Source organism: Hordeum vulgare, chromosome 5H, assembly GCF_904849725.1.
Source record: "Hordeum vulgare subsp. vulgare chromosome 5H, MorexV3_pseudomolecules_assembly, whole genome shotgun sequence".
Classification (NCBI taxonomy): domain Eukaryota; kingdom Viridiplantae; phylum Streptophyta; class Magnoliopsida; order Poales; family Poaceae; genus Hordeum; species Hordeum vulgare.
The window spans coordinates 518458422-518468972 of NC_058522.1; the positions used below are offsets into that span (position 1 = coordinate 518458422).

The 10551-nt window shown below is 47.2% G+C and overlaps 1 protein-coding gene across 2 annotated transcripts; it reads left to right on the top strand.

Moving 5' to 3' along the window:
• The first annotated feature begins 4462 nt into the window (after positions 1-4462).
• Positions 4463-9346, top strand: LOC123452033. Of its 2 annotated transcripts, none has more exons than XM_045128608.1 (4): positions 4463-4582; positions 5571-5864; positions 6567-6683; positions 6770-9346. In XM_045128608.1, the coding sequence occupies exons 2-4, from the start codon at positions 5577-5579 to the stop codon at positions 8903-8905; spliced, it is 2541 nt and encodes an 846-aa protein (XP_044984543.1). In that variant the 5' UTR covers positions 4463-4582; positions 5571-5576; the 3' UTR covers positions 8906-9346. The 2 variants fall into 2 exon arrangements, with proteins under 2 accessions (XP_044984543.1, XP_044984542.1); XM_045128607.1 differs by lacking the exon at positions 4463-4582 and adding an exon at positions 4604-4915.
• The last annotated feature ends 1205 nt before the right edge of the window (positions 9347-10551 follow it).

A 10551-nucleotide genomic window follows, 5' to 3' on the forward strand; every position in this document is an offset into this window, starting at 1 on the left:
TGTTCCTAGTCGGGTGAATTCCCTGCAAGACCCGAATCAGGCCGAGTCACTTGTATACACTTATGTCCATCCGTTCCGCATAGGAAGTAGAAGTTGAAAATAATATAATTTTGTTTCGCAAAGGATTTTCAAAATCATTGTTCCAAATGGAACAAGTTTTTAGCTCAAAATATTTTTCTAATTTGACCAACCCAACTACAAGCATGGCTAAGCGTATAGTCATATAATACTTAAACCTAGGGCTTTAACTAATGGCAAAGCATTTACAAAAATTTAAATGAGTTCCTACACATGCATACTACTGAACTTTAAAATAATGCATACTGAGAATATAGGACAAATATGGCCAAGGTTGTAACCTGCCTTCGGAGGTGGAAAATCAAGGATCCACCTCCTCGTAAAACTCACAATCCTCACAGTTTATTACAAATATTTTTTTTATTTAAATAAGACACTCACAAATCAAACATTGGCATATCACATAATCAAGCAATAACATAAAGTGAAATGACAATGCAACTCTTGCTAACACTAGAAGGTTATCTACATTACGTCAAGTTTATTAGATCAAGTTGGTTAATATAGCCAAATGGCATAAAGTTCATGTGAAGGAAATTAAACAATTTAGTAACTCCAAATTTTTATGGTGGTAACATATGACCAGATAGGTTTCATATGGATCATTATAAGAGGGTTTATCTAGAATAAAATTTATTTCAATGAGAGTATTAAATTATGACTATATATAGAAGGTCAACTTAGGGTTTTGAAGCTAAAACAATAACAAAACATTGTTAAAAAAATTATTAGCATGTAAAGCATAAAAATGATAAATATAACTACAATTCGAATAGAGCATTCTAAGAATTTTATTGGGCGCTAAATTAATAGATTAGTCCATAAAAATAATATAAAATGGCTTGTAAAGCATAAAAAGTGATGATATGATAGCATTTAACAATACAAAATTATAGATACGTTGGAGATATATCAACATGAGGCGTGCTCTGGCTGCTCATCCAAAGAAGAAACGAGTCATGGAGGTGAGCATGGACATATCACACTAGAGGAAGAAAATATTTAAGAGAGACTCATCAGAGGCGTCGGGAGTTTTGATGGAAGTGGCGGCGGCCCTCGAGTCCGGCTATCAATTCCTCGAGATGGGGAGGAGGGCAAACTCCCGAAGGAGGGGGCTTCACACGAGGAGGAAGAAAGAAACGTGAGAGGTACTTATAGGGATCGAAGATGGCCAAAGGCGTGTGGCAGTGATGGGCAAAAATCCGGCAACTTCCGGATTCCCGTTGTTCGCCACGGTGCATAAATGTGTGTTAATGGGTGGGGGAGGGGGTGATTACGGGATCCACGGGGATGATGCGGGGACGAGGGAAGGCCAGTATGGGGTGGTGCGGCTGGGTGCTAGGACTTGCACAAGGAAAGTTGGCCGAGGCCCGCTCGTCAATGAAAGGAGGGGAAAAGAAAAAGAAAGAGGAAGGAGGAGAGATGGGCCGACGTTGGCTAGGTGGGCTGAGCGGCTGCGCTAGTGTTGTGGATGCGCCCACATTTGAAAAAATAGAATGGGCTCAACACTATAGTTTAGGAATTTTTTATAGTTAGTTAAATTTTAAGTGATTTTTTTAAATAAAATAACAATTTATATGTTAATAAATATGAAAATATTGGTTTAACTAAGGTAAAAAATAGTTTTAGCACTGAATAAATTTTTATTTGCGCACATATTTACTTTAAATGCTTTATAGATGAATGCAGTTACCCCAAAAATTCAAATTAGGTTATGTAATTCACATAGTCAATAAGCAAACTATAAAATGCAAATATGTTTATGAGGACTTTATTAGAATAGTCATTAATAAAGAAAATACTTTGCATAGTTAGGAAAAAAGCCAGATGACTCAAATATAATTACCCATATGCAGAAAACGAATATGCTTGTAATATAACATTTGAAATTAAAGTTTGGGATGTTACAAAGGTGTAGCAACTAGTGGGTTACCACAGCACAACTTCATCAGCCTTTGAATACATGTTTTATGACCCTTCCCTCTTCCCCATGCCATGTTTCCCTTGTCCCAAGTTTGGGCTGGCGAACCCACCGTGTGAAACAACAAACTCATCATCGCAGATGCACTCATTGCACATAATTACTCCCTCCGTTTCTAAATATAAGTCTTTAAAGAGATTTTATTAGTTGACTACATACGGATGTATATAGACATACTTTAGAGTGTAGATTCACTCATTTTGCTCCGTATGTAGACTCCTAATGAAATATCTTTAAAAACTTATATTTAGGAACGGAGGGAGTATATTTTAGCCATCTGCTACAACCACAGTTTTAGGCTGGTTGTAATGGGTAGTATCATATGCATATGATACTAGTGTATGATACCACATTCGTAATGCATAGTATCATATGTTAGTACCATATGATAGCTCATTTATTGTCATGTAAGACACATAGTAGCACATCATTTAATATGATACGGTATCATAATATGATACTCAACCCTCTCTTTTTTCATTTAATTCTATGTCACCTCATAAAAATTGCTTAATTGACATGTATGATACTATCTATAATACTTTCATTACGGGCAGCCACGGCTGGTCATCGACGCAATATCAGGCACAGACCATGTATATTGGGCCATTGAAAGTATAAGCATAAAAATACCGAACAAAACTTGTAGCCATCCATCCCAGATAGATGTGGCACACATCGGCCTCCCATCAATGCACCGTGATACTCACGCTTGCATGTTCCTGTTGCCTCTCAAACCCCGCCACCAGTCCTGGCCAAACGCCGTGCTTCCTGGGCCGGCCCAGAAACACGGCGGCCCAGCACGGCCAGGCATGGTACGATCTAATTGAGCCGTGTCAGGCACGTAGCCCGTCTCAGGTCGTGTCTGGTGGGCATGCGGACCGACATGGCATGATCCGTTTATCGTTATTATTATTTATTTATATATAAGACACAATAGACCAAAATTGATCAAAAAAACAACCAATATATCAAAATTGACCCAAAATACAGCCGAACAGGCCAAAATCGACATAGATAACAACCTAAATTGCTAAAAGCCTAGCACGCTAGCGGGCCTGGCGTGTCGACGGGCCGGCCCATATAACCCCCGTGTCGTGCCTGGGCCGAGAGGTTGCGCACGTGGCCCGACACGACACAGCCCGGCTAATATTCGTGCCTGGGTGGGCCGTACCGTGCCAGGCCCGTTTGGCCAGGACTGTCCGCCACATCTCGAAATAATTCTTGCCTTTGTCACTGGTATCATCATATATACAAGGCGAGTGCTACGAATCAGTCGGATGATTTGTTAGAGAAACCATCCGGCTGTCTAGCCGTCCGATCTGGCTGTAGGGACCGCTGGATTACAGCAACGCCACGACAGTAGTATATGCGTGAGTGCTTCAACGCAGCGAAGCTACACAGACAAAAGCTCCACTGTAACTTTCTGGCATCGTCTTTGTCGTCATCAGGCAGAGCACCAATTCATCATCGATGATGTCCGACGAAGCTCTATTGCAGCACGAGCGGAGCTGCGATACGGCACCGTCGCGTCCGGCGAGGCTCCATTGCAGCTTTCATGACGCACCGCCCTTGTCCGGCAAAGCTCCAACGCAGCACATGACGTCCGGCGAAGCTCCAACGCAGCTCCGACGCCGTCATGACCTCGCTGCTACAACGCAGCTCTTCCGTCCGCCATGGCAGCAATGATGTCGCAAGATCGTGTGCTCCAAACGTAGCTCCGTGGCAAACCATGGCAGAATCTCCTCCTCGCCTCTCCTGCTGCAACGCAGCTGCGCCGCCGGCGTGCAAACAGCGTCGCCATACCGCCGCGTGCTGCAACGCAGCTCCGCCGCCGGCCATGGCAGCGGGCCGTCACCTCTCCTGCTGCAGCGCAACTCTGTGGCCGGCCATGACAGCAAGCAACCGCCTCTCCCACTGCAGCGCGGCTTCGCCGTCGGCGCTGCTGCAGCTTGGCCGCCTCTCCCTTTGGCTCTGCAGCGCCGGTGCCCCGGGACGAGAAGCGGCATCGGCGGTCGGGATGAGATGCAGCGCCGATGATAGTAAGCCTTGCCGCAACTCGACGATGGAGCAGAGCGGGTCGCAAGGCCATGCGTTGCACGACGCGGGGAGCAAGAAACCAGGAGTGGGATGGAGAACAGCGGGCGATGGGACGATGGTCCTTGTTGGATAAGGAAGCGTGGCGAACGCTGGGGCCGGGGCACGTGGCAAGTGCTGAAGGAGGTTTATCCCCGCGTTAGATCAGTCGGTTGATTTTAATCATTTTCCTATGTACAAACAAATGGAGTCAAGCAAGCAAGGCCAAGGGAAGGGAAGGGTTGTTGACCTTCCTGGCCGGCCGGCCCATCCGAGAAAGAAGGCGAGGGAGTAGCGCTAGTGGCCCACGACGCCCACACCCTCCCCTCCGTGTGCTCGCGCGTGCCCTACCTACCTCTCTCGTGGCCCGACACGCGTGCACGCGGCAAAGCGTCCCCTCCCCTGCCCTGCCCTGCCCTGCTGCGGCGGAAAACCCCCGGCAGATTGGTAGGTACCAACGCTCCCCTCCCCTCCCCTCCCCTCCCCTCCATTGCCCTACGGGAGACGATTTCTTGCTCTCAGCGGAGATAGACGAGACAACCCCGAACCCAACCGCAGCCGCATCCAATCCCAGCCCAATCCGAATCGCATCGCCATCCTCTCCCCTCCCCTCACCTCCCCTCCCCTTCTTATGAACCCCAATCGCATCGCCATCAAATCCACTCCAACCCAATCAATCCGCCACCGCCGCCGCTTCACCTAGCAAACAAGATCGAAGCGCCACACGAATCGACAGCCAAGCAAGAGCCCACGCGAACCGCCGGCACCGGCGACACGCACGTATGTTCGCTACTACCTCTTCTTCCCCTCCCCCCGCTGCTAACGTGCTCGTAGTTCATCCCGCCGTGCCGGCGTCAGGTCGACCGTGCTCTGTTTCTTTTCTTTTTTGAAAAAAGAAGAAGATAGGGCTGCTACGCTAGCTTCTCGCCGCCCGGTTCCGCCGGCCAGTCAAATTTGGATCCACGCGCGGTCGCCTCCAGACTAATTCTAGCCACTTTATATTTTCGGTTTCGATCTGTATTTTAATGGGCGCGAGGACGGGGGTAATCGCAACCTGAAAACAACAGAGGTGGTTTTCCCTAAGAATCATCGTCAACGAATCAAATCCAATCTGCCGTCTTTTTCAAGACCACGCCACCACTGTTCTTGGCCGCTTTGCTCTTAAACTTTTATCTTTATTATACCGTCCAAGATACCACTGACCTCTGTACTTACTTCCCATGGACCACAACCTCTGCTTTCCCCCCTTCTGGCGTTCATTTTTTGTGGTTTCCTCCGCCTATTAGCTCACTTCCCGCCTCATTTGGAATCAACCGTGCACTGTATGCAATCTGGGACTGTTGTTTGTATAAGAGTACAAAGCTCATGGTTTTTGTTCAAGGTTTATTTATCTCTGATCTGATCTGATCTGATCTGATGGATTTCTCCTGTGCAGTGCAGGATGAGGCTCCAGGGCCCCAGGTGTTCGTTCCGGGAGGGCGACGCCGACATGGCTGGCGCCATCTTCATGTCCAACAGCGAGACGAGGGATCACTGCTTCAACACCGGCGTCTTCGGGCTACCGCCAGAGTATGGGCCCTTTGTGGCCAATGTCAAGCAGGGGATGCCCCTGTTCCTCTTCGACTACACCTTCCGTAAGCTCTATGGCGTCTTTGAGGCTGCCTCCGATGGCGGCATGGATATTAGCAGGACCGCGTTCCGGTCCACCGGCCGCACGTATCCCGCACAGGTAATCAGCTCTTGTCGTATGCTTATACCTCTTGATTGTTGATGTGTTGTCATGTTGTATGGTTACACCCTTGGGCCTAGGAAACATGAATAATTTGCGATTGAACAATCTGTGAATGGCAATTGCCCCCTTCCTTTTGCCTCTTGATTTAGTTAGTCCAGCAGAATATGCTACTGTTACACCCTTGGGCTTTTAGAGAACTAGAGAAAGTAGTGAAACGTTGTTCTGTGAATTGCAGTTTCTTTTTTCTGGTTCAGATAAAGATTCTATAAAAGTTGGGTGGACATGGCTCATTTACTACTGTATCTAGAAGTTGGTGGAATTGTGTAATCTCTATTATTGTTGAAAAATCCACATTTGTCTACTAGTAGCCGCTTATAATGGGGAACATGACTCATTTACTACTGTATGCAATTGTTGGTGGACTTGTGTATGCACTTTTTTTGTTAAAAATCCATATTCATGTACTATTAGCCGCTTATAATGGGGAACATGGTGAGGAGGGGTATTCTTAGTTATTTGTGAAATCCACATTCATGTGCTACTGGCCAATAATAGGGGGGTAACATGGTGAATAAGGGTATGACGACTGTCTATAATATTTAGTAGTGGGGAACTGTTTCTTTTCATGTAATGCTGACCGCCACTTACTGATTAAAGATTATAACTCTTTATTTGGTTTTGAGCTGTTGCTTCCCCTAGGTTTGCTTCAATATTGTTTGGAAGTGCAGACCACTCAATGAAGATGAATTTTTTCCTGCCATAGAAGAGAACTACTACATCTCAAAGAAGTTCTACTTCGACCTTTCCTACCAGCAGGTTTGCTAAAAAAACCTTATACTTTGAGTTTGTTAACCTTCTGTTTGCAAGGTAATTTAGAGGCAAATTCTTGTTTCCATTTGCAGGTTGTCCGGCTATATGGTTTATTTGACAAGAAGAGGGTAGAGCACCCTATTTGCAATTATTCAACAAGTGCAAATATGGAAAAGGAGTACTCAAGTAGAAGGAGAACAGACGAAAGGAGCTTGAGTCCAAATAGTCCTCCTTTTTCTGCTGATCATTCCCACACTTTGATACCCTCGAGTACCCCGAAGATCTCAACTGTTGAAACAAACTGCTCTGCTTCTACCAGCATGCATCTAATTGTACCACCTACTTCTGAAACACAGCCAAGTGTGTCGATGCCCTTGGTAACTAAACCTTTTGGAGTCCAGACTGCTCCCATCCACAGCAACCAAATAAAACAACCTTATCATAGTCATGAACATCAACGAGATGTTTCAGCAATAGATGGCACTTCAACTCAAGTGTCTGCTCCTTACTTTCAGACAGCTAGATACTACCAAGATCAGTTTGTGGCAAATCAGGCATACCCATTATCTGATGATTATCCGCACAATAACTTGTCTTCCGGATGCATGATGCAAGGCCCATCTGATGGAGTTAGGTTGTCAGTAAAGCAGTCATCTGGAGGCAGTAGCTTGTCATGTTCTCGGTATTCAACTCAGGTTCCAACTGGTGATGAAAGAAGCTATTTGACCTCAACTCTGAATTTCCCATCATATCATGATTCATCAAGTCCGCAACGCAATTCTCACTGGAAGGATGATTATGACATTAACTGCGACCAATGCAAAGAGATGTATGCATTTGGGAATCTGCATTTAAACAGAAGAAAATCCGTTACACCTCCAGACTCGACTCAGCTAGCTATGCCGCCTTATCCCGAAGCTCCTGAAGTATCAGCAATGGTTCAGCATAAAGAAAGCTTTACTGGCTACATCCCAATCCATGATCGCCCTGAGGACTTCGAAAAAGAACAACAGAGACGCGATTTTAATCGTGATGGTTCAGCCTCATCAGGTTCTGGACATGAAACATTAGCCTACATTTCAGATCGACCATATACTGATCATGATGTAGGAGGTGAAAGCAACATGGCAGTTCCTAGTCAGCGTCCACAAAAGAACGTGTTTTCTCGCTTATCAGTGAAGCCACAACTACCTTCCCAAGAAATTACTGGCCCTTCAATGAACCAATTGCTCTATTTACTTTCTCAGAGAACAAAACAGTGGAGTAACAAGAGTACAAGTCCTAGAGAAGATGGTTATAAACAGCTGGTACGTGAACAGGGCATGGACATGCCTTGTCCTCCTGCAGAGCTAAACCTGCCAAGTGGACTAGAAGGAGAAGAAAGTGCAGATCCTCCCTTCTTGAACTTCAAGAGGCGCAGCAAAGCTGCTGGGCTGGATACGGATGTAGGAAAGGAGGTTAGCGGCAAAAAGAAGAGAAGAAAGCTTGTGCGCCCTTCTTTTGGGGAAAATAACACCACTGGTACTTCTGGAAATGACCTCCAAGGGAATGTCATAGTTGAATTTCCCCCTTCACGTGAAGAAAATAACACCAGTGGTAATTCTGGAAATGACCTCCAAGGGAATGCCATAGTTGAAGTGCGCCCTTCACTTGAAGAAAATAACATCACTGGTAATTCTGAAAATGACCTCCAAGGGAATGCCGTAACTGAAAGGAACCAAAGCCCTGCTTCCATAGTTGAGAGGAATCATAGCCCTCCTGCCATAATTGAAAGGAAACATAGTCCTGTCGAAACTGATGGTAGCAAGTTTATTATTGACCTAAATGAACCTGCATCTGTAGAAAGTGATATGGTTGAGGATGGTAACATTGCACCGTGCCCTGCTGCTACCAACATTCAGACAGAAAACCCCCGTGAAGTAGACGTCAAGAAGCAAAACTGCTCAAATTCGACTGCGGTAATCAGCAAACAAGATGTGCCGTCCGACAGTGGCACTCCTACAGAGAAGATTACACTTGATCTGAACATTACGGATCTGAATACAATGGACGAGGCGAAACTGCAAGCGATCCTTGGTTCATCATTGCTGCAAGCACTTGACAAGCTCAGAAACAGCAAGTCGAATGACTCCAACAATGCTAAATCAAGCCCCTTTGAGAAAAATAAAAACAGTGAGGTGAAAATGGAGATGAAATCCGACACGAGCGCCAAACATAGGTGCAACTGATGATAGTGTTAGCAAGACTGCGTCTACTCCAGCTGCTGCTGGGTAAGAAGAATCCTCAGCAATCCAGTTGTGGAGTATACCAACCGTAGGGTGTTACAGTAGTAGTAGTATCTACTTTGTCTCGAGTCGAACCCTTTTAACTTAGACGGAGTTTATAGAAAAAATTATATCAACATCTGTCTGCTTTACCAGATCGACGTTGATTGTTTTTTCTATGAACTTTCGGACCTGGGAGAGTTTGACTCGGGGCAGAGTAGATATGCTCTATAAACTCAAGAGTAGTAAGTAGTGTCATACACATAGGTCAGAACCTATATTTTGCATGATCTTTTGTGTTTTCGAGGAAGAAAGATAGGCCGCCCGTTAGCTGCTCTGTATGGCTGGCTGTCTGAGACAGAACAGTTGTAACCTCGAATTAGTAATGAAATACCCTTTCGGTTAGTCTTGATGTTCCTGTGTTGTTCTGTAGAGCACTCGGGTACCTCTGATCAAACTCAGGTGTATGCTGTTCATGCTCTGTGTTTCACATGAGGCAATGATTATGCTGGTCAAGGCAAGCATCTTATAGCCAGTTTTCTACTACTATAATAGTGTGGATCACTTTGAATAGTATTGTTGTTATGACCGGTACAACGTACCAACGGAGGAGGCCCAATGGGCAGGGTTAATTACGGGCTTAGTCCAAGTTATCTTACCTATCTTAGAAGTCCAAGTTATATTAGAGTCCAAGTTATATTAGAGTTCAAGTTAGAGTCCAAGCTATCTAGGGTTTAGTGGAGCTGTCCTCCTTTATAAACACATGTACCCCTTTGATATTAATCAGACAATAAACAGTATATTCTGTTGTCGTCTCCCTCAGGAGACGAGAGCCCCAAACCCTAGCCGCCTCCGTCTCTCTCTCTCACGCCGCGACGGCGCCCAACCGCCGGCGCCGGCGTCCCCAACCTCGCAGCCCGCACTTCCATCCCTACAACCTACGTCCGAGACCTGGTAGAACCCCGGCCTCTACCAATTTGGTATCAGGTAGCTTGGGTTCGATGAGTTTGTCGGACCTTCCCACCACCACCGCCGCCGCCACCACCGCCTTCCCCGCCACCTCACAGCAGCCGCCGCCGCCGGCCACCTCAGGTCCGGCCGCCTCCGGTCCCGTGGCCCTGACGGCCGAACCCGCCCCCGTCCTCTCCCCGGCAGAGAAGTCCTCGGCGATCCGCGACCTCAACCTGGCGGTCTCGAACCTTCGGACTCTCCTCCAGGCTCCGTACGCAACCCCGCCACCACCGCCTCCGCCGGCGGCGCCCTTCGCGCCACCGCCCCCGGCGACTGTCGTGCCCCAGGGCATGCCGATCACCCAGGTCCGGTGGCCGCCGTCGCCGTCGCCGTCCCCGCTACCGACGTGGATGGACACGCCGACCTACACGACGGCGCCACTACAGCCGACGGTGTTGCAGCCACCCGCCCCACCTTCGGGGGGTTCGGCGGGTACACTGATCCGTACGCCGGGAGCTCCGTGGTGCTGCAACACTCTCCTTCCGCCGCGCTAGGCCGTCACGAGGGCACCTACGCGACCTCGCCACACGTGCAGCAGTCAACCCGCTTCACCAAGCTGGAGTTCGCCACCTACGACGGCACCATCGACCCCCTGAACT

Bases quoted from the DNA above. Each gene is read 5' to 3' on its own strand.
- LOC123452033 (XM_045128608.1), top strand. From the start codon at position 5,577: ATGAGGCTCCAGGGCCCCAGGTGTTCGTTCCGGGAGGGCGACGCCGAC. The intron at 5,865-6,566 runs GTAATCAGCTCT...TGCTTCCCCTAG, and splicing joins GCCGCACGTATCCCGCACAG to GTTTGCTTCAATATTGTTTG. The intron at 6,684-6,769 runs GTTTGCTAAAAA...TTCCATTTGCAG, and splicing joins TCGACCTTTCCTACCAGCAG to GTTGTCCGGCTATATGGTTT.